The 22,778-nt window shown below is 46.0% G+C and overlaps 2 protein-coding genes and 1 long non-coding RNA gene across 18 annotated transcripts in view; all 3 read left to right on the forward strand.

The window, feature by feature from the left end:
* Window positions 1–806, forward strand: part of MLC1 (modulator of VRAC current 1) — a 40,884-nt gene extending 40,078 nt beyond the window's left edge. The window contains exon 14 of one of the 2 annotated variants that reach the window (XM_072596510.1): window positions 142–806. In XM_072596510.1, the coding sequence (XP_072452611.1) occupies window positions 142–216 (75 nt within the window). In that variant the 3' untranslated portion in view covers window positions 217–806. The remainder of the gene's footprint in view (window positions 1–141) is intronic. The other variant, XM_072596509.1, reaches the window with a different exon arrangement.
* Window positions 550–22,778, forward strand: part of TTLL8 (tubulin tyrosine ligase like 8) — a 69,708-nt gene continuing 47,479 nt past the window's right edge. For 6 of the 15 annotated variants that reach the window (XR_011964305.1, XR_011964304.1, XR_011964306.1 and 3 more), the window contains exons 1-4: window positions 550–805; window positions 4,455–4,501; window positions 7,047–7,166; window positions 8,128–8,219. Coding sequence is in view for 12 of the 15 variants with exons in the window: in XM_072596486.1 (XP_072452587.1) it covers window positions 642–805; window positions 4,455–4,501; window positions 7,047–7,166; window positions 8,128–8,219 (423 nt within the window). In the remaining 3 variants the exon portion in view is untranslated. The other 9 variants (XM_072596493.1, XM_072596494.1, XM_072596495.1 and 6 more) reach the window with 9 other exon arrangements.
* LOC140496571 (uncharacterized) lies at window positions 9,808–11,549 on the forward strand. Its single transcript, XR_011964307.1, has 2 exons — window positions 9,808–9,938; window positions 11,450–11,549. It is a non-coding gene; the product is annotated as an uncharacterized lncRNA (long non-coding RNA).

The following is a 22,778-nucleotide window of genomic DNA, read 5'->3' on the forward strand; positions in this document are numbered from 1 at the left end:
TAAAATATCAAACATTGACCACATCGTTACATTCAAAGTTGGGCATTGTATGTAATTTAGGGAATGAAATTTGGTTTAACATTTCAGTTTTAAGTACAGTAAACATTCAATGAATAACTGTTAAAATATTTTGCTCTCTAGGTATCCAATAACACACTGAAGGAATTCGACAAAGACAAAGCCTGGAAAGCTGTTGTTGTGCAGATGGCGCAGTGATCAGAATGGCGGGGAGGGGGCGGCTGGGTGGTGGCTTCCCTGGTGTCACAGTCATTTTAGATTTTATCACTTTCAGCAGTGTTTGGGCTGCGCCTCGCTACCTGTCTAATATACCGTATTCATCTTTGTACTTACTGGACTCAAATATAGCTAGACTCACCATGCTCAAGATAAGATGGGATGGTGAGGATGGAGCTATGTAGAATAGGTTATATTACGGCAGTTTGGTCTTGAAGAAGGTATACATTTGATCGCTCTGTTGTTTTGGAATATTAGAGAATTCACTCTTTTCAGTTGTCTTGAAAATATGGTTATTAGAACTTGAGAGTTGTCTTACTGAATCAGAGCCATTGTTACTTCAGCACAGTATTCTATTTCATAGTTACCATGGAATACGTTGAGGAAGGTCGTAGTTGTCTTTCTCAATGGCTTTTGGGTTACAAGGATGTGCCCCGAATATAATTAGTTTTCCTTTGCATTCCATTATGAGTCCATCATCCATGAATTTATCCAGACCCTTTAAAAACCAGCCCTTTGTATCACCTCTTCAAATGATGATGTTTAGTAACTGTGCTGTGTTCTCTGTAAGGTAGGACTTTATTCTGTTTGTTTTCAGGCTTTCTAGTCTCAGTTGTAGTCTGCCAAGATTTGGTGAGGAAGTCTACTTTTTTTGAAGCTGGTAATTTAATAGATTTTAGTCATTTCTCGTCTGAGTGCCCGAAGAGACCCAATCTTTTGAGTCTGTACTTACTCCTTAGATGATTGTAGTTTCTCTCTCTCTCTCTGTCTCTCTGTCTGTCTCTCTCTCCCCTTTCTCTTCTCTCTCTCTCCTCTCTCTTTCATTCTGTCTCTCTGTCTCTCCTCTCTTTCTTCTCTCTCTCTCTCTCTGTCTGTCTCTGTCTCTCTGTCTCTGTCTCTGTCTCTCTCTCTTGTCTGTCTCTCCCCTTTCTCTTCTCTCTCTCTGTCTCTCTCCTCTCTCTTTCATTCTCTGTCTCTCTGTCTCTCCTCTCTTTCTTCTCTCTCTCTCTCTCTCTTTTTCTCTCTCTCTCTCTCTCCTCCCCTCCTCTTTCTCCACCCCCACCCCCCCATCGCTAGAACTACTTATAGCTTCCCAGATGTGGATACCAGATAATTGGGCACAAAGGGAGGTGAACATTTTCTGTTTTGTTTCCAGTCTTCTTAGTCCTTGTATACTGGGCCCAGTCTGTGGGTAATGGTCCCTGATATCTCGATCCTATTCTTGATCTTCGCAGCTCAGAGCCCATCTCACCCATAGAGTCTGCATTACTTTTTTCCCACATTGGAACCCATATACTATCTTCCTGGTACTCATGAACAGATTTGCAAGTTGTAGTTTATTTCTTTCAGCTTGGTGCATCATCATCCAGAAGAATCCCAGCAAGCTGGAGATGTTGTAGGTGTCCCTTTTTGCTCCGGTCTGTGGATAGTCATGTAACAAACAACTCTACCCTCATAAGCTTCATAAAGTAGAGAGTTCCTTGCAGGGACCAGCTACTTTATGACCCTTTGTTTTTTGAGTTTAAGCTGGCTCCTTCTCTGTGCTAGGAACAGTTCCTTATCTCCTAATGATTTATTTTTTTTCAGCAGACAGATAGCCTTTAGTGTGGAACCTTGTCACAATCTCTGGCCTCAATGAATGATAGATTTATCAGGCAGAGTTTCCCTGCACTATGTTTGTCTTTTCCCCATTAGATCTCATTTAGTAACTTTAGTAGCTTTCAGTAAATTTTAGTAAACTTAGTAGCTTTTCACAGTCAGTCTTTACCACAGACCCTTCTGCTTTTTCTGTGATACAGAGGTTTAAAGACCCTCATGATCTTTCTGAAGGACTTCTTAAGCTTAACGACTAGTGATCACCTAGAGTGTCCTGCCAATACATTGCTCTTCTATAATTATAGTATGTTACAGTCCTTCAGTCCTTTCCCAGCCCAGGAGGGTGATTCTCCCTCAGCTAGTCTCATTTCTACCTTCCCATCCCTCCCCTTAGGCAGTTCACCCATTTGAAGGAAAAATAGAGGTTACTGTATTTCTTTTTTTCTTTTCTTTTCTTTTCTTTTTTTTTTTCTATCTGGCAGGGAGGTTGACTGGGCTGGAGGAATAATGTCAATGAGGCCCTCAGCAGTGGCAGGGAATCAGGTGTGGTGACAATTTTCTTGTCCCATTTATGTCCTTCATTTGGTGCTTATATTTGCATGGCATGGGCCAGATGGTTTGTAGTCAGTCACATTTGCAGGGTTTAAGCTACCAAGAACTACATTTGGACTTTTGGGACACTTGTGGATGAGTTCTCCGGATTGGCCTCTTTGGGTCCAGGAATCAAAGTTCGAAGGAGTTTCTCTGTTTGCTTCCTAGGGTCAGTTATTTTCTAAGGTGACTTCTAAAAGGTTCTAAAAAGCACATACATTATGAAAATCCTGGAAAGCAAGCTACTCAGTAATGTACTTTGTGTTCACTAGGCATATAGATTGCCTTCAGGATTTATTTGGGTTTTGGAGTACCTTGAAAATAGATCCTGAGTAAACTGGTAAGGTCTTCCAAGACCTGAGGTGTGCCCTCTATTTGTTAAGTCCCACCCCAAAGTCATGATTCAAGACTCAACAGATTTGTTCAATGTTAGTCATCAGTTTCAGAAGTCAGGTGACTCGTTATTTTTCCTTTGGAATTGAGGCATCACCGACCCTACTTAAAGCTGCCCAGTGTCCGGTTCTGAGCTGAGAGGAAGATGGGTGTTATCAGAAGGAGTGTTAAAATGGAGATAATGTTTGTTATAATATGATAAGTTATGTTATGATAAGATGTTATGTACTTTTAGGGGACTTGCTCCGTAGAAAAGTTGATAACTAGCTTAGGACCTAGGGATCACGTCTTGAGTAGTATTTTTGTCATTTCCCTGTTTCCAGGTGAGCTAGAAAATCCAATAATATAATATAATAGTCATTTCCAAGATAATTTTTTCTTTTAATTCATATTTCCATTATGGTGTTATCTTCATGTTGTTTTCATAATAAATACTACTCATTGAAAAGAATCCATGGTTTTGGATGAGAGTGCTCCCTCTGCCATCACAGAATGGAGCTCCCTACACAGTCTTCATGTGGAACTGGACCCCAAGTCCATCCCCTAACAGTCAGCCTTCTGGTGACCTACCTGGAACAGAATTATCCCTATCCACATCACTGCTGCCCCTGGCCTAAGGATCAGTCTGTTCTTTCAGTCACCAGCCCCCTAATCTGGGTGTCATCCTCATCTTGGTCCATCATCAGATTCTGTCGATTCTTTCTTTCCAGAAGTCATTGCATCCATCCTTTTCTCTACATGCCCACCCTGGCTCAGTCTGGATCACATGCTCATGCGTGTGCGCATGCACACACACACACACACACACACACACACACACACACACACAGATACACACTCTCTAACCTGACTTGGTGTCCCCACCATCAGCTGTTCCATTTCCAAAGTCCTAGTTCCAGACGACCCATTCAGTCTGAGTGACCTTTTCAGCTCCCTTCTGTTGTAAGTTTAGGCACAGTTTTCACGCAAATGTTTCTTAAACCTTTCTTTGGTATTGTTGCACTAGATTCTGGAGATGCAGATACAAAGATAAGTGAGCTTGAAGTCTATTTGGAATAAAACATGGTTGCAAATAACTGAAGGATACAAAATAAATACAAAGTGATTTGGGGTGGAGGGAATCAGGCTTCTTCAACGTAGGACAGACTTGGGTTGAACCTTTCTGAAGAAGAGGAGATGGTTTGGAGGGATAACATTCTGGGGTTGGGGACAGCTTGGGCAAACGTTTCAAGATATGGCATCAAAGATGGACCTTGGAGCAAGATCGTAAAGAGCTTTAAATGCCAAGCAGGAGGGTTAGGTGACTCAGTGGATAGAGCACTGGACCTGCAGTTCAGTCTGAGACATTTACTGGCTGTGTGACCCTGGGCAAATCACTTTCACTCTGCCTCAGTTTCCTCATCTGTAAAATGAGCTGGAGAAGAAATGGCAAATGTATGAGGTCTTAGGGAGTAGGACACCACGGAGTCAGTTATATTTTGCCTCGACATCTGTGGGAAGAGAGTAGAGCATGTTCCTCAAGGGAGTGATGTAGACTTTTGCAGTAGTCCAGGCAATGAATTAACTAACCACCAGGCATTTATTAAATGCAGGCACTTCTGTGCCGGTTCCTGTCCTCAAGAAGTTTATGTTCTATGTAGGGAGAACAAGCAGTGTCATGGAAATTCAGAGAGGAGCGAAGTTTCAGGTGAGTCGTGAAGTTGGAAACCTGGATGCTTTAAGGGGTGGAGAGGTGAGCGAGTGGGCAGAGGAGAGCACATAGACTGTTGAGTGAGGGTGCGGTGGCAGCTAAGGAGAATGTCTTGGAAAGATGGAAGGTTAAGATACCGGGGTGAGGGCACAAGCAAAGGCCACCTCTGCACCGGAATCTGTTCAAGGAATTTTGAGGTGTAGAGGAGAAGAGGGGGAACTCAAGGTAAATGACTTATTTTCTTGGTGAAGTACGAGGTGACATCCTAGGAAGTCGTTTCACATCCGCATTCGTGAACTCTGCGGAGAAATCGGGGGCGGGGATGTGTAGGACTCTTGGGAATACCAGGGACCAGAAGGGTGGTCCCGAGTCGGGAAGATAGAGCAGCTGGAGAAGCGTGGGACCCAACCCAGGGTGAATCGCAGAGGATGCGTTTGACTGTGGACGATGCGTGAGGCTCAGGAAAGCTCGGAGATCTCGCGCCCCGTAGTGACCGCTGAGAAAAGGCCAAAGGCAGAGTGTGGAGCGGCGCGGGGCGCTCTGACCGCTGCAGGGCCGGGCTGGAGGCGGAGGCGCGCCGCAGCCGAGACGAGGTCGGGGCTTGAGCCGCCCCTGGCCTCCCTCACAGCCCCGCCCTCGCCCCCGCCCCCGCCCCCTGCCGCACAATGGCCTTAGGGCCGCGCCGCTCCCGCGGCTCACTCACACTGAGCGCGGCAGCCACCGCCGCCGCCGCCGGGAGCCTCGGTCTCCTGGCCTGGCGTGGCCCGGCGTGGCCCGGCGCGGCTCGGCCCGGCCCGGCCCGGCCTGACCTCCCCTCCTCCCTCCCTCCCGCCCCTCCCCGGCAGCCCTGGGCGGCTCCCGGCCCCGGCGCCGGCGCCGCGCCGTCCGCTGGCTGCGCTGGAGCGGCCGATCGCCCCGCCGCGGTGCCGCCGGAGTCGGGCCCAGGCCGCCCCGGGCCCGCTGCTGCCCCCCCGGCCCCGCAGCCCCACCCCGCGGGGCCGCCGCACGCGGCGCGGTCCGGAGCCCTGGCTCTCCGGGCCGCTACCGCAGCTCCGGGCCGCACAATGCGCCACCCCGCCCGACTGGGTTGCCCCGGGCAACCGCGGCCAGCGTGGCGGCGGCGGCCTCCGGGGCGGCGGCGAGGCGACCCCCAGGCCCGCCCGACCTGCCCAGGGGAACGCCGTCGCCGCTAGACCCCCCGCGCCCGGGACCCACGGTGAGCCAGGCGGCCGGCCCCGGCCCCGGGCTCGGGCCCTGCCCCCGCGCGCGGGGCTCGCCGCCCCGCACCCCGAGAGAGCGGACGAGGGGCAGGGTTCTTGGGGGAAAGCCCCTCCCTCACCCTCCCTCCCGGGCCGAAGAGAAAGCTTGGGAACGGCCCCGCCCAGCCTCGGAGCCCGGGTCCAGGCTGCATCAGCAGGGGGTACATAACGCCACTAGGGGGACCGCACAGAGCCAGGTTTCATGTCCTCCTCCGGAGCGGGGTCTCGAGTACTTGGTGCGCGGGGAGTGGGGAGCCCACCCAGTTTGCAGTGTGGCCTGCTTAGCCCCCGGAGCCTCGCGGTCCCGTAGCGGGCTCTCCTTGCCAGCGACCGAGCAGGTGGTAACAACCTTTGCGTTAAATGCAGGGCCAGGGTAGGAGACAAGGTGTGTCCTTGGCCGAAATCTTCGCGGCTCCTTGTCGACCAAAATCAGCAAAGTGGGAAAACTGCAGCTGCGCCCAAAGAGGTGCTTTAATAAATGCTTTTTAAAACTTTTTAAATTTTCGGTGAGGAGGCGTTTAAACCTTAATTGGGTCCTGCCCACTGTTGGCGCTGCCCGGGGCGAGGTGCTGGGGAAACAGACCCTAGAATCCCTGCCCCCATCGAGGGCCTTCCCACTCCGGGCCAAGCGTGGGGGCGGGCGGGGAGGGAGGGCGGAGCAGGTATCCACGGGCACGAAAGCCTCGGACCAGGCAGAGTGCGGGATGCGGGTAAGAAGGGGGCCCGTGTGCGAAGAGGCTGGAGCTGTCAGAGCTTCAAAGCTTGCGGAGGGGAGGAGGTGTCTTAAAAAGAAGACCAGGCTTTCACCCGGGGGTAGACTGATCAAGGGAGTGATCCAGTACCGCGGAACCTGTACCGATGCCAGGCCATGCGAGGAAACAGAGATGAGCCTGTTTGGAGGCTAGGCTCAGGGGCTGGCATTTTATCTGAGGGACATTTGGGGAGTTTGGGAGTTCCTTAGAAGCCAGTTTTGGCGGCCTGCCTGCTTCTCTTGTCTAGGACACTGGACAGAGGATGAAAGCTGGTCACCAGTGGGGAGAACATCGCGATAATCCTGCCTTACAAATGCCACGAGAACCTCAAATTAGGGAGATGGGAGTGAGAAGGGGCGGGGAAAAGACATTTTGGAGGAGAGGGAAAGTCAATGGTGGAAGGAAAATTAATTTGGGGAATCTTCCATGATTCTCCACTTTTTCCTTCCAGGTATTCATGATCAAAACTCATGCTATTTGGAATGACTGTTTTTTAATCTAGTCACATAAATAATTTCTTTCCTAATGCAGGAAAAAGAGCCAAGAAAGGCAGAAATGGTGAATTATTAATTACAGCCAGAATGGATCAGAATTATGTTGAAAAGAGACTTTCAACAGTTTCACCTGATGAAGAAAGAAGAGAAGAAAATAGTTTGTATTTACAAATTAATTTATTAACTTGTTCAGGGAAAAGATGTCTTACATGTAGATAATAATGCTCAGTAATCATTAAGTGGATAATGGATTGGCCTTGGAAATACCTATGTGCACTTTGAATGATTATGCCTCTCTGATACATTTGCACAAGAATACTTTTACATAAAACTTTTAGCCAAAGAATGAAATCCCACTCACTCCAAATCTGGTTTTCTGGCTCCCAGCACTCTCTGGGAGCTGAGATATTTCCTAGTTTTGGAGTCTCAGAGTGGGGGAAAGGAAGGGAAATCTCCTACTCTGGTTCCTGCTGAGTTTCATGGGGAGTAGAAATGAAAAGAACTGCTGGTAACACCAACAAAGGAGCAAAATGGAGATGAAAGTGGCTCATGGATTCCCCTGTGTGGAAATAATGTTGAAAAGTCAAGCCTGTCTTAACATCTGGTCCATACCAACTTTGGTGAGAGGGCTTCTCTATGACATGAATTCTATGTCATGATAAATGCACAGAGGTCCATAGGCTTCAAAGATTTATATCCAGAAGGAACCCTAGGAAGTGAGTTAGCTCAGTGCCCTCATTTTAAATGAGGAATCTGATCTGGAAAGTAGCTTGTCCAATGTCACAAAAATGGTAAGAGAACTGACTGGAAATTAGACACAGGTCATCTTGCCACAGTAGTTACATTTCTCATTCTTTAGTGGGGGGTGGGGGTAAGGGGATTGTTGTTGGTGGTGGCTCAGTGTCTTCTATCCCACTGCCCCAAGGTCCCAGAGAGTTCTCTTCCTCCACGTGTGGCCTTTATTTACCCCAGGGGATATTTATGGGAGTGAAAAAGAGAAAGACTATTAATTGGTCAAGTCCTGACTGAACATGTGTCACCTTCCCAAACCTATTTAGTGGCAGATGGAGATGCGTTTATAGCTCTGGTTGGTAGTGGCTTTTCTTTTTCCTTTGTAGAAGTAAACCAAGAAATTTCTCGAGAATCAACTCCTTCCCCAAAATTGGACAGATTCAAACTAGCAAGACATTTAACTGAAAAAGCAATCAAGGTATATAAATTCAAGAGCTTGGGATGGGAAGTGGGGATGTGGGGCTTTGCTCTGAGGGTGCTTGTCTGGTAGTGATGTCTGTTCTTTCCCATCTACCTGGAGAACTCTGGAGCAATGTAATTCATGAACCCTCATCTCTAATATGAACTCTCTATAACATTATGAAAACCTTTCTCTTGTGGGATGGGTAGATCGATATTAGGCGATTCAGGACTTTAGTCTTTAAAGGCGTCTGCTCATATTTGGAATGGATTATATTTTGTTAAGTCTGGTGCTCTGTTTTCCACAGTGATGGGATTAGATGTTTTTGTCAAATTGGGAGTATGAAAGGGGCATCTGAGGATTGTGTTTGGCTTCCACTGATCCCTGGAGGTGGGCACTATCTTGCTCTCCCTCTCCCCCATGATTTCTAGTAGTCACGTCAACACACTGGCATAGAACACATTTGGGTCTTTTTTTTTTCTAAACAAAAGATGTTGATCTTGACCTTGGGACAGAATGACAACTCATCATAGTTGCTGGTGATAAACATCTAAACTGTTTCCTCTTTGCTTTAGTTATGCTGTAGGCTTTGATGAAATTTGAGAACATGAGAACCTTTTGTCTGATTCTGCCAAGGCCCCATAATCTGCTGCTTCTCTGGGATACAGGATCAGAGACCCTTCACTGGAGACACCCAGGACAGCCTGTCCCCTTGGTGACCTTTGGAGAGCTGGCTCCCTATAAAGCTCCAGGGAGCCGTACCTGACTTGATTACTTGGATTTGGAATGCTTCTCCCTTCTTGCTGCTTATTTTATTTGCTCCCCAGAATGCAGCTTCAGAACGCAGATTTGGTCTTTTTTCTGCTTCTCCACTTTTCACCCCCTCCTGGAGAACTCTCTTGCTAGGTCCCAAATGGCACAAATTGGTGCTCTCTCCTAATATCATTATCTGCTCCCCTCTTGGGCTCTCAGAAGTTATATACTTGGGCACTTCTCACACACCCTGACAGCTGGCCATCTAGCCTGATTCCAGTGATGAGGGAGCTCATGACTCCCAACACAGCCCCTTCCTTTTTTCATTAACCCTGATAGGTCTTTTTTTTTCCTAGTAAACTGTGGTAATCCGTATCTTTATAAGTTCTACCAATGTCTGTAGGCAGGCAGTCCTGTTCCCCCCTCTCTGTGCGTGCCCTTTAGCCTTTAGAGAACCCATATGATTCGAACTGATGCATACAGAGTTGTTCTTTGGTCCTTGCTAGGTGGGTGGTGCTTTACCCATCAGCATAGACAGTATTCTTTCTCCCATAACAGGTGGTGGAGAATGCTCAGAACATCCTGTGCCCAAGGAGGCCCTGGACCTCTGTCAGCTAGAGGACTTTGGGGTTTCTCTTCCTGCATAGGATACCAGCTAGTGGGATGGGTGCCAGCTGGGAGGGATGGGTGCCAGGCAGCGAGCGAAAACTCTTTTGGTTTTGGTTTTCTCAGACCTGGTATTATTGTTGGGGTTTAAGGTTCACCTACAAGACTCATGAGCTCCACAGGGGTGATACATTTTCCAGGATTCACCAAGTTGTTGTGGTTTGCTTGCGGGCATACCTGGGTCAGGAAAACTTGTCTCAATGCATTTTAGGAGCTAGAATGATTTCTTACCTCCTGCTGTATTTTCCCTGGCTTTGGTACTACCCAGATCTTTCTGGATGAGGCTTTGGAAGACCTGACTAACTTTTAATTCCCAAGGTAAGATTCTTTCCAGCCTTACTGTTTTCTTCTCTTGATCAGCTGAGTATTTGATATTCATTGAATATTCACTTTGATATTTCCTTGTCCTTGCTTCCATAGCAAGGGGTCCTGAGGTTCCCCTTCAACATACTTGAAGACAGATAGTAGTCTGAACCTCTTGTGCCTATGAGTAAACAGCCCTACTTTTACCATCTTTGTACTGTGTCATTGCTGGAATAACTGGTTCTGACCAGTGAGCCAGGACAGGACTTGAAGAGTGCATGCCCCGCTGGTATCCTTGGCGAGTGTTTCTTTGTTCATTCTACACTCTGTGTGGATTGAGCCACGGTTGAAATATTATCAGGAAACAGCTTAGACCATTATTAGGGAAGCACCCGGGTGAAATTGCTGGCCAGTTCGTTATAGATTGGTTCAAGACCACCAGTGTGGTCAGGAGATCTATCCCAATTCTTTTCCATTTCAGTGATCATCTCCTCTCACTGGGAGCTTTAGGAAGGCTCTACTGATGGGAATTCTGAATTGAGACTGGCCAGCTTTGGGGAGTGGTGAAGGTCAGGAGGAGAAACGAGGCCCAAGTTTCTTATGAAGGAACTTGTAGGTGCTGGTGCTTGCCTCTTTATCTGCCCAGAGGTCCCTAGTACAGAGCTTCTCCTCAACACCTACCATGGGCTCATATTCCTATTACCCTTGGCAAAACTCCTCTTTCCTAATGAGCCTGTGAGGGTAGACATCCTAATCTCAAAGTCCTTTCCACATGAGCCCCATGAGGTACACAGAATAAAGATGGTGCCATTTTATGGACGAGGATTTCAAGGCTCAGAAATGCATTAGAGCTTGGAACTTTTGGACCAGATGAACTCCTAGCTACCTTCCAGCTTGGACAATCTGGTATTCCAAGGCCTGGTCTCTGTTCACCGATCCAGGTAGCCTCTCTTCAGTAGCAGCTGGGATAAATGAAGTGATTTACTCCAGGTTAGATAATGAGTAATATAGATCAGAGCCAGGACTGGACCAGAGATGTTATGATGCCCAGGTTAATGTTCTTGTAACTGCACTACAATTCTCAAAGATGGCTCCTCCCTCTCTCCCTCCCCTCTCTTCTTTCCTTCCTTTCCCTCCTCCTTTCCTCCTTTCTTCCCTCCCTCCCCTCTTTTCCTTTCTCTCCCTTACTCCTTATCCTCCCTCTCTCCCTCCTTTCCCCTCCTTTCTTTTCCTCCTTTCCTTCCCCTCCTCTTGTCTTTCCTCTTTTCCTCCTTCCTTGCTTTCCTCTTTCCCTCCTTTCCTTCTTCTCTCCTTTCATTCCTTCCCTCCCTTCTTTCTTCTTTTCCTCCCTCCTTTCCTTCCTTCTCCTCCTCCCTTCTTCTCAGGAGCTGACTTATTTAAAAGCAGGGACCCTAGTTAGTATCTGGGTCTCCGTTCTGGATGTTGCTTCTGGGGCAGCAGCTACAAGCTCACTAGGGGTACGCAGTGAAGCTCGGGGACTGTCACTGCTTTTCTTTTCTTTTCAGATGCCATGGACTCTCGGTAAAGGAAGTGTGGGTTCTTTGCTTGTTAATATCACGCGTTGTCCAAACGAATTTGAATAAAGCAGATCAGGTCTGACCCAAATGTGTGTTTGTGCCCCTTTTGCACTGTAGCTCTGAGAGTTGGGGAAGAGCCTTCCTTTCTCAGGCACATTCCCTTCGAGAGTTCTGCTTGGGGGGAGAGGACAAAGGAGGACCAGGATGGAATGCCAAGGGGAGATGAGCCCTTGCTTCCTTAGCTGCTGCTGCATAGAAGTTATCCTTCATAACCCGAGGCAGGACCTTGGGTCAGAAATGTTCCTGGCAGTGCTGGAGAGCTAGGAGGCTCCACCAGGAAGCTGGTGATGGTCCAGCACTTCAAGCTGTGTTGTGCAGGATGTTGTCAGAGCCTGGCTACAATAGGGGTCTGGAAGTGAGGAGCCAGAAACCATCCCAAGGATCCACAAAACTTGGCTGTGTGAGATCCATTGTTAGTCATGAGGGCAGCCCACTAAGAAAGTGGTGGCGTTGATCCTGGTGCTCTTTGGCCAAGTGCACTGAGTAAAGAAACCAGGGTGTCTGGGGAGGGAGAGGGTGGGCAGGCAGCAAACCCAGAGGATTACCACCAAGTATATTGATGTCACAGCAAAACAACAGAGCCAGTGGGGGAAGAGGAACCAGATCCTGGGAAGGCTAGATGGGACCATCGAGAATGGAATGAACTGTGGAGCAGTTCGCCTTTTGGATGGGGTGGGCTGATGTGGTGGACCCACTCCAGAGTCTACAGGATCCATGGTTCTGTGAGCCTGAATCCTGCTACTATCCACCCTCCCCCTTCCCCTCAGGACTCTGGGATTTGGCTCAGTGTGGGGTAGCACCAATGCAACCGTTTCTTGAGTTGTGGAGGTCTGGAGATAATCTGGTCTGCAGGCCCTTTTGACCATTTTCAGTCATTTTCATGAGGAGTGGCTCAACCTGGAATTCTTGTCAGTGGGGCTAATGGAAAAGGTGTAGGGTCCACGTTGCCTAACAGAAGAGAGATGGATTGGAAGTAAGATTCCAAAATAGCCCATCATCAGAGGGACAAAAGGTGTATGATTCTCGGGGGGGCAGCCGGGAGCAATCCCTTGGGCATGATCTACCTTCAAAGAGCATCCTTCAGAGCAGAAGTGAAATGTGGGTAGAGACCCAGGAGGCCTGCACATTTTGAGTTGCCTGCCTTGGGAAATCTTCACTTCTTTTAGGAAATCATCTCTGTCAAGAACCTCTTTCCTGGGGACAGAATCCTTAATGTGGGGGAAAGAGGAGGTGGTGTTCCACTGTGAAGAATGACTGCAAGTGCCCCCATTGTCCTGATAGGAGGAAGCCTAGCCAAGAAAACTTGAGGCACTGATGTGGGACAGTAAGAAGAAGGGGAGAGGTGGGGTTTGACCCTTAGCCCTTTTTTGTGTCTAGAAAGGGGAGATAAATCAGGGTCCTTGTTCTGAAACTACTAAGGATGTGGCTAAGTCATACCAGAAGGTGTCATGGAGTAGCACACTGGCTGCCTCCATGGCTCTTGGAAATGTGAAACATGATAGGAAATGTCTCCCTTTTTAGGTAAACTCAGCTTTTGTCTGGTTCCTCCCCCTCAGCCTACAACAATCCTGTTTCCCTCCCCCCCATCCTTCCCTGGACCCTGCTCACCCCACCCCAAGCTCTCACCAACATCTCTTCTGCCCCTCACTGCCAATCAATAGTCTGCACATTCTCACTGTCTCCAGTTTCTCACCACCCACTCATTTCTCAGCTCCTTGTAATCTGCCCTTCATACCCTTCCATTCTGCTGAAATCATTTTCTACACCATGATGAATGACCTCCTTGGCACTTAGTTCATTGGTCTTTTTTCCTTGTCCTCCTCGATATCTCAGCAGCATTTGTTATTGCTCACCCTGACAGACTCACTTTTACTTTTCTATCCAGGAATCGTGTTCTGACTCATCCTTCTGACTTGGGCTCGTTTGCCGATTCCTTCTGCAGATTCTATGCTCAGCTGGCCAGAGCTCTTGCCTTGCTTGTTTTCTCTTTCTACCTTTTGGCAGTCTTATGCACTCCTGTGGCTTCAGTTATTACTTCTCTCTAAATATCTGCACCCCAAGTTTGTTGCCTCAGCTCCAGTCCTGGCTCCCTGTTGTTGGACATTTCCATCTGGTATCTTAAAAGGCGCTTGTCCAAAACTGATCTCACCCTCTTCTCTCCATCCTGCCATGTCTCCTCATTCTTTCACTGCTGCTGAGGTTCTGTCATGTCATACTCCCCTTTTCCTGAGGCTCATCACTGCCTGTTTGTTAACAGATTTGTCGGAAAAGACTTGGTTGTTAGACTGTTGTTTCTTAAGTTATATATATGAGGAGATGTCAAGGTAGAAATACCACATGAATATCAGAAATGGTCGGTGACTTCAGGGCAGATGGTAGTCCTTTGTGGGCTGCCTTCTGGAAATATGCCCCAGACATTCTCATCTCCTCATGACTGAACTGGCATTTCTTCAGCTTCACAAGGAAGTGGTGCATTTGAAAGGATCAGAAAGGGGCTGTCCAGCTAGGTATTCTGGGATAGATTCTCTCTCCCTACATATGACTGCCTGCCTTCAGAAGACCCATGAAATGTGGAGTTCAGGAGACCCTGGGAGACTGACAAGCTAACAAGCAGCATCACCATGGACAGAAACAATTCATGTTTAAAACAGTCTTCCATTCATCCCTTTCATGTGGACCACATTGTAAGTCCTTTGAAGAACCATGGTGAAGATATGGGTATTTTGTAACTAGATCAGTCCAGAGGTTAGTGGGTGGTGGCATTCCTAGAAAGGGAGATTTTTTCAGTCTGTTTAAGGAGTGTAGGTCATCAACTAGCATCTGGACTCCTAGGAGAAGGACTAAGTTGATGGCCCAGTCACAGTATTGCAGCTGATATTGTTGGTTTGGGGTACAGAACCTCAGCCTATAAGGCACTGAAAACTTCTTGAAAGCTCCTGTATTCAAAGCCAAGGATAGGCACCAGTCTGCATGTGGGTGGAGGCAGTGCTGGGTGTAGCAGGCTGACCAGAAGATCTTTTGTGTCATCTCAGGGTTGTGAAGGTTAACCAGATATACCCTAGGATCCAGGTGAGAGAAGATGACATCAAGGGGAGCTGTTGTTAGGATGCTTCCCCACCTAGGACATGAAGTCTAGCAGTGGTTGCCATGACAATGGGGAGGGCTCTCCCCAGCAAAGTTGATGAAGTTTTCAGAAGTTTCACAGCTTGCTAGAACATCTGATGATCTGGTGCTATGTAGTCCATAACCAGAAGTTTGGGGGCATGTGTCTGCTGGCAGGTCCCCTAGAATGGCCCCTCTGAAGATTCTCAGGAATCTTTCAGTGCAGAGACCTCCCCCTGGCTGCAGGGATTCCTTAGAAAATCCTCCTCATTGCTGGCAAAAGGCATTGCACAGGTGGAGAGCAGCTAATGAAGGTGAGGGAACAAAGTGGGTGGCAGTTTAAATATATTTCTTCCAGACCCATCTGAGTGGAAGTGGCCTTTGGCTTACAGATAATGATGGATCGACACTGGCAAGATGGTTCCAAATTCTAATTTATCTGAGATGAAAAATTAATAAATCAGAAGCAGCTGGTGGCACAGTGCATAGAGCACTGGGCCTGAAGTCAGAAAGACCAGAGTGCAAATCCAGTCTCAGATTGAATCGTGTTTGTGATCACTTACCTTGCAGAGTTCTTGTGAGAATCAAATGAGATGAAGTTTGTTGGGGGAAAAAACTCTCCTCACTGTACCCAGTAAGTAGTAGGTGCTCTTGTAGAATTTGAGGAGGCCTGGCCTACAGTTGCTACAATAACCAGAAGAGGGTACTTGAGGAGCCTAGGGCTGAACCCTGAGCCAGAAGCCTGGTCAGTGGGCAAGGGTTCCCCTTGGCTGGAGTGCCCCAGAATCTTTGCTAGAACCAAACTGACTCAAGTGCGTTGATGCTCAGAAGCCTTTGGCCTCTTACAGGGAGCATGGGTTGGAGAGAGGAGGGATACGGTAGGTTCACAATCTGATGATGCTGATAACATGTTCAGGCAAGTGAACAGAATCTGTGTAAGTTGGAGACAGTTGAATGAATAAAATAAGATTCCAAACAATGGAAAGCCAGGGACCAGTAAGAGACCTCAGAAGTCATGGAATCCATTGCAAGCCTAGAGAATGCCAGAGAGGCAGGCAGCAAACTTTGCCTCTACTGGGGGAGTCCACTGACAGGAACTGCTACATTCCTAAATTTTAGAAGTTTTTCTTTATATTGAGGTGAAATTTGCCTCTAGTTAGCTTTCTGTTCTAATTTGATCCCTAGGGGCCAGATAGCAGTCAGGAGCCCCTTTTCACATGGCAGCCTTTCTGGTATTTAACCATGTCTTTTCTTCTCCAAGAGAAACATTTCTTCCTCCTGAAGGTGAAGATGGAGTTGTCCTCTGCGCATGCTTCACTTCATCAGTGCCCATTTTTAAATGAGATCTGACCATGCCTGCCTCACATCAGTGTCACTGGGTGAGGTCAAGCCTAGAAGGCTGGACATGGAGTTGGGAAGCCAGGGTTGGAATCCTGTTGCTAGCACTTGCTGACTCTGTGACCATGGACAAATTGTTTCATTTCTCTAAACCTTGAAAGCTGTATATCTGTAGAATGGGGATATTCATCTTCAGAAACCATAGGGCTTGGTAGGTGAGGAGCTGGCCTCAAAACCAGGAAAAACTGAACTGCCTTCTGATCCTCTGCTGGCTGTGAAAGCATGTTGGCCAATGCAGGCAGAGAAGGCCCCACCTGCAAGGGCAGAGGGAGTTTTGTACCTCAGTGAATCCCAGGTCCCAGTGTATCCTCTACGCTCCTCTTGGAATCCTTGTAAATCCAAATGAGATCAATCATGGTCATTTTCTAAACGCTGGACTTTGGTTGTTAGTGCTACATAAGACTGCATTTGCCAAGTTGGAAGTCATGAATGAGTGCCTACTCACAGAAGCCCCATCCTGTTTGGGTTCAGGTGATTTTTTAAAAAAACTAAGGTCAAGTCTTTTAAAAAAAAAATCCATGAAATTTTTGCTGAATAACTTCAGACTATGGTTCTAGACTGCTGAAATCTTTTTGACTTGTCATTCCTTCTGTCAGTCTCTGGAAGGTGCGATTATGTGGAGGCAAATTTTGACTTAACATGTAAGGAAAGCTTGCTAACAATAAGCCCTGCTTACAAATGGAATGAATTACCTGGAGAACTAGTGCCCCCCCTCCCCCCAGTGGAACAAATGACTGCTTGGATCTGGATTGGGCTAGGTGACCTCTGAGCACTGATAACTTCAATTTTGTGAAATGGGCCTGGAAAAAGAACCTGCTTTGCCTTTGGTTTGTCTTGGGACTTGTTTGCACGAGTTAAGGATTTTCATGAGCAGTTTTTCATGATCTTTGATAGATGACTTAGCCCCTCAAAATTGTATCACTTTTCCTTGAGGTAGCTTTGGTTTCTAGTTCTTTCTTCTCTGGGGTATGTTTGGCAGTTCTGAGCTTCTTGGAGTAGTTATAGATTCTTAACCTGGAGTCTCTCAATTTGGTTTTAAAAATATTTTGATAATTGTATTGCAATTTTTTCTTTGTCATACTATGTATTTTATTTTAAACATTTAAAACTGATTCTGAGAAGGCATCCATAGGCTTCCTCTGACTTACTGCCAGATGGGCAAAGGGTCCTTGGCAGAGAAACGATTAAGAATCCTTGGAGGAGTAGGACATGGAGTCAGGGGTGTCAGGAGTCAGGGCAGTAACCCCTTACGTCAGATGGGCACAACTCCCAGCATTCAGTTTGCCTGTGAAGAACATCCGAGAAAGGATACAAAGATCAAAAGCTTGGATCACATCTTGGGGAATCCACCTCCAGTGGGAGTAAGGGACAAAGAAGCAGAGAGACAGTGAGCCTGAAACACAGATAGGGCACAAGGATCAGAGGTTCAGGTTGGCTGAGTCTTAGGCTGGCAAAACCACCTGGGAGGGAGTGGGACAGTAGGGGGACTGAGGTAGACCAGCAGCCAACCAAGGGCAAATTGCAGACTGATGGGGCTTTGTGGGTGTGAATGCCTTTTGGTGGGTTGTGGGGGCTACTGATGTAGCCACCCAAGCCACCTAGGGATCTATTATCTTTCTGACACTGGGCACAAAGTTGGACTTGGTTTTTCTTTTTCCAAAAAAGAGTAAGAGACCTTTCTCCAGAGAAGGTTAGCAATCCTGCCTCATGGATTCCATAAGAAACTTATAGTAGGAAAGGAAAATCCAATTCCTCTGATCTTGCCACAACATATCCTGTCACTTGAACATAGTTCATTTCTTCCTAGCACCTGTGAACAACACATACCCTTCCCATGTCAGGGAGTGAAAATGGTAATTTTTACCAAGCGGAGACTTCCTTCTTGCCAGCATGGTTCAAGAACTTGGGTCAAGTAGGATAAAACATTGTGATTCTGAGTACATCTGTGAATGCATACTTGGACCCCATGGTTTTGATCACGGTTTTTAAACTCCCTCCACCAACACGGATTGCATTCCCTTCAGGCTTTAGATGATCTGAGTTGTTGTGACTTGAAAAAAAATCACCCCATGGCCAGCCTTGTTTGTTAATTAACCTCTTAAAACTTAACTAAGTGAATCCGGCTATTCCCAAGCTTGTAGACAAAGCCTTTTTCATTTTAGAGAGGGGGAAAATCAGAACTAGAGGAGTTAAATGACCTGACCAAGGTCATACGACTTTTAAATGCCATTCCTTCATGACATAGTTTCAGGCTCTTCATACTACATCATGTTGTCCAGCTTTTCCTTGGAATCAGTCCAGAGGACTTTGCTTTTGGTCCATAGGCTTTGATAGTTCATCTCTTGCCCAACTTTCACCAATTTTGTGTCCTAGCTTTAGATATCATACTCCCTATACCTTCTTGGTCCTGGATGTGGCATGATTCCCTGATTTCAGAGATGTGTTTAATCCATCCACTTATGTGGATCTTCATGCAAATTGTGCCTTCTAGTTGAGGGATCTCTAAGGGTTCTGCCCTGGGCCCTTTTCACTTCTCTCTCTGGACTACTTCACTCATTGATCTCATCAACTCCTATGGATTTAATTACCATTTCCATGTTAATTATCAAATCTACCTTTCCTTTCTCAATCTCTTTGCTGATATCCAATCTCACATTTCCAATTGCCTTTCAAACATCTCCTACTAGAAACCCAATAGACATTTTAAACTCAACAGGCCCCAAACTGAATTCATCTTTACTCCCAAATCCTCCTCTCTTCCTAACTTTCATATTATCTACTGTAGAGGGCAACGCCATCCTACCAGGCCCTCAGACTCATAACCTAGGAGTTATCCTGGACCAGGGGTGGAAAACCTTTGGCCTCAAGGCCACATGTGACCTTCTAGGTACTTGGGTGTGACCTTTTGACTCATCCCCACATAAATCTGGAGCTTGGAAATTTTCTTCCCAATATTCCTTCTGGTACCTTTTTTCAAATCTCCTCAGTTCACTCTAAGGACTGGGAATTCCATGGACAGCTCCATTTCTCTTCCCTCCCTACCTTTAACCCCCCTAACCTGCATTGGATTACCATCTTTACCCCATTGCCTCACAGGATTAATCAAGGCCCAGATTTTGATAAGAGAAAGCAGCCAAGGTGCAGGGGAGGGGGTCCAACCCCTTCCTCCTGACCCTCCTATGTCAACCTGTTCTTCTACTTGTATTGTCGGTTTTTTTGTAAAGTGGATGCCTTACTTTTTGGATAAATATTTTTGAAGCTGGCATTTCTATTTGATTTTTTAGAATGTTTGCAGATTTTTTTTCCAGGTTAGACAAGAAAGTCTGGATTATGATCAAGTTTTACAGAACAAATCCTTTTACGAAGGGTATTTGTTCTGTGAAGTTTTGATTCAGTCAAAGGGCCATGTATCATGATCTTTGATAGATGACCCAGAGGTCATAATCACCTTATATATATTTTCTATAGCACTTTAAAATGAACAAAGAGCTTACCTCACAATGGCCTTAGGTAGACAGTCCAAGTATTATTATTTCCATTTTATAGGGGAGGAAACTAAAGCTGAGAGTTGTCTAGGGTTCAGCATCTAAGAAGTCTTAGAACTAGGATTTTCACCCTGTTTCTCCTGCCTAGACAGTTAGTTTTCTCTCTTTGATACCTGTTGCTTCTTCAAGGCAGTATGATTTGGTGATGGCTTTCAGGACTAGCCTCTGATAAAAATATGGGTCTACGTCCGATTGGCCTTGTATTAACAGAAGGTCTCCCATGTCACAGACTGAGACTTCTTGATCTAGGGAGGCACCCACTCAAGGAAGAAGTGTAACCCCAAGACTCAACAGACTAGTTACAGGCTGGTATTATTCACCTTGAAGGAACCTCCAGGGTTACACAAGATAGCTGGAAATGCTGGATGTCAGCCTGGAGAGGAAGTCTTAATTTAGCACAGTGTTTCTGAAAGCTATTTGCTATCTATGCTAATAACATACAATGATATACCCATGCAGAGAACCATTAGAGGTTGATATGATAGCTGCTATGACTAAAAAGTTGACTGGTCTGTGATAAATCATTGAAGATGCCCAGTAGAGTATGATGTGCTGTCTAATTTGTTAGCCTACATAGGTAGTATGTGTTATTATTAAGGGTATTTTTGGGGGGAGGTTAAGGTGGGGAGAATGATATGAAAATGTAGCTCAATATAACTTGAGAACCACTGATGGTAGTAGTTAGTAGTAGTGGTAATGGTGGTAATTTAAAAATAATATAATTTTCATGATTTATTACATAAATTCTACTGAAGTATTGTTTCAAGTGATGGGTTCTGCCACTAGAAAATTATGATAATTCATGTTCTTGTGCAGGGCTGTTCACCAGGTTCTTTGGCTCCACCTTTTCCAACATTTTGACAGTTATTTGAATGGAGGCTTAGATGGCACAATTTGTGAAATCACAGAGCTGGAAAGGATTGTATATTTGAATAGGGACCTAAGTCACCATTAATTAAATTATCTCTAGTGAAGTAGAGAGGGATCACATTGTCTGACGGGACTCAAGAGGATCTTGGCAAACTGAAATGATGAGCTGAATTTATTAAGAAGAAATGTAATTGGGATCAATACGAAGTCTTATATTTATTCCCCCAAATCTATTTCAGCAGCACAATTTGGGAGAGACATAGCTATACAATTATTTATATAAAAAAGAGTGGGGATTTAAATGAACAGCAGTCTTGGTATAAGTCAGCAATGGGCAGACAAAATCAAGAGCCACTTAATCTGCTTTAAGGGAAATGGTGTCCAGAGCGCAGAGAAGCACAGGATTGCTCTTTGCTGGAAGACTTATAGTAGAGGTTGGGTGAACATTTGTTACAGAAATTAGAGAAAGGAATTTTGTTTATGGACAGTTTGATTCAAATCAGAGAGGTCCCTTGGCTTTTGTGTGTTGTGTCATGGACTCCCTTGGCAGTCAGTCTGGTGAAACCAAAGGAAGCTAATTCTATTGAAACAGTTACCAGAATACTTTAAAACATTGATTCATAGACCCCAAGTTAAGAGGGCATGATGTTTGTGGTTCCTTCTAATACTGAGACACTGTGATTTCAGTCAAGATTCAGAATGACCTTCATGTCCTATATTTAAAACCTTGTATTTAAGGTCAAAGTATCAATTGCAAAGCACCAGGACCAGGGAGACAGGAAGGACCAGTTCCTGTGGAAGAGGATCTGAGTATCCTGATTAAACTGATGAGCTGAGTAAGTGGGGCGGCCGCAGAGAAAGGTAGCCTGATCTCAAGCTTCATGACCCCCCAGCAGTGATGTTCTGGTCCCAGGGGTCTCTGCCCTGGCCAGAGCAGTCATGAGGCACTGCTCTTCCACACGTTAGTACCATCCACAAGATGAATAGCTTGGAACACACCAGAGGAGGAGTCTTTAAAGTACATTTGGGTGTGCATCTAGGATAAGAGAAGGCCCATGTGACAACATGATAAATGCCTTTAAATATTTGAAGGCTTTCCCTGGGAAGAAACGAAGCCACACACGTATTAATCATTTTCTAAAGGAAAAATAGTCTTTGCTTTCAATAGGTGAAATAAACAGTGGATTTGTTAAGCAAAGAGTTTCCAGAGTCCCCAACTCAGCAGCCTCTCCTGTCCAAGAATAAATTCTACTGGCTTTGGGGGTGGGGTCAGTGGGGAGTGGGATGAGGAACCACCTGCACACAGATAAATGAGGGATAACAAAATTCTTTTTTTTCTTTTTCTTTTTTAATTAATTTATTTAACTTTTAACATTCATTTTCACAAAATTTTGGGTTCCAAATTTTCTCCCCATTTGTCCCCTCCCCCCACCCCAAAACACTGAGCCTTCTGATTGCCCCTTTCACCAATCTGCCCTCTCTTCTATCATCCCTCCCTTCCCTTGTCCCCATCTTCTCTTTTGTCCTGTAGGGCCAGATAACTTTCTATACCCCATTACCTGTATTTCTTATTTCCTAGTAGCAAGAACAATACTCCACAGTTGTTCCTATAACTTTGAGTTCCAGCTTCTCTTCATCCCTCCCTCCCCACCCATTCTCTTTGGGAAGGCAAGCAATTCAATATAGGCCATATCTGTGTAGTTTTGCAAATGACTTCCATAACAGTCGAGTTGTGTAAGACTAACTATATTTCCCTCCATCCTATCCTGCCCCCCATTGCTTCTATTCTCTCTTTTGATCCTTTCCCTCCCCAAGAGTGTTGACTTCAGTTTGCTCCCTCCTTCCATTGCCCTCCCTTCCATCATCCCCCCACCCTGCTTATCCCCCCACTTTCCTGTATTGTAAGATAGGTTTTCATACCAAAATGAGTGTGTATTTTGTTCCTTCCTTGAGTCAAGTGTGATGAGAGTAAACTTCATGTTTTTCTCTCACCTCCCCTCTTTTTCCCTCCACTAAAAAGTCTTTTGTCTGCTTCTTTTATGAGAGATTTGCCCCATTCCATTTCTCCCTTTCTCCTCCCAATATATTTCTCTCTCACCACTTAATTTCATTTTTTTTTTTTTAAGATATGATATCATCCTATTCCATTCACTCTGTGGTCTCTGTCTCTGTGTGTGCGTGCGCATGTGCGTGTGTGTGTATGTAATCCCACCAACTACCCAGATGCTGAAAAGTTTCAAGAGTTACAAATATTGTCTTTCCATTTAGGAATGTAAACAGTTCAACTTTAGTAAAGTCCCTTATGACTTCTCTTTGCTGTTTACCTTTTCATGCTTCTCTTC

The sequence above is a fragment of the Notamacropus eugenii genome, chromosome 3 (genome assembly GCF_028372415.1).
Source record: "Notamacropus eugenii isolate mMacEug1 chromosome 3, mMacEug1.pri_v2, whole genome shotgun sequence".
Classification (NCBI taxonomy): Eukaryota; Metazoa; Chordata; class Mammalia; order Diprotodontia; family Macropodidae; genus Notamacropus; species Notamacropus eugenii.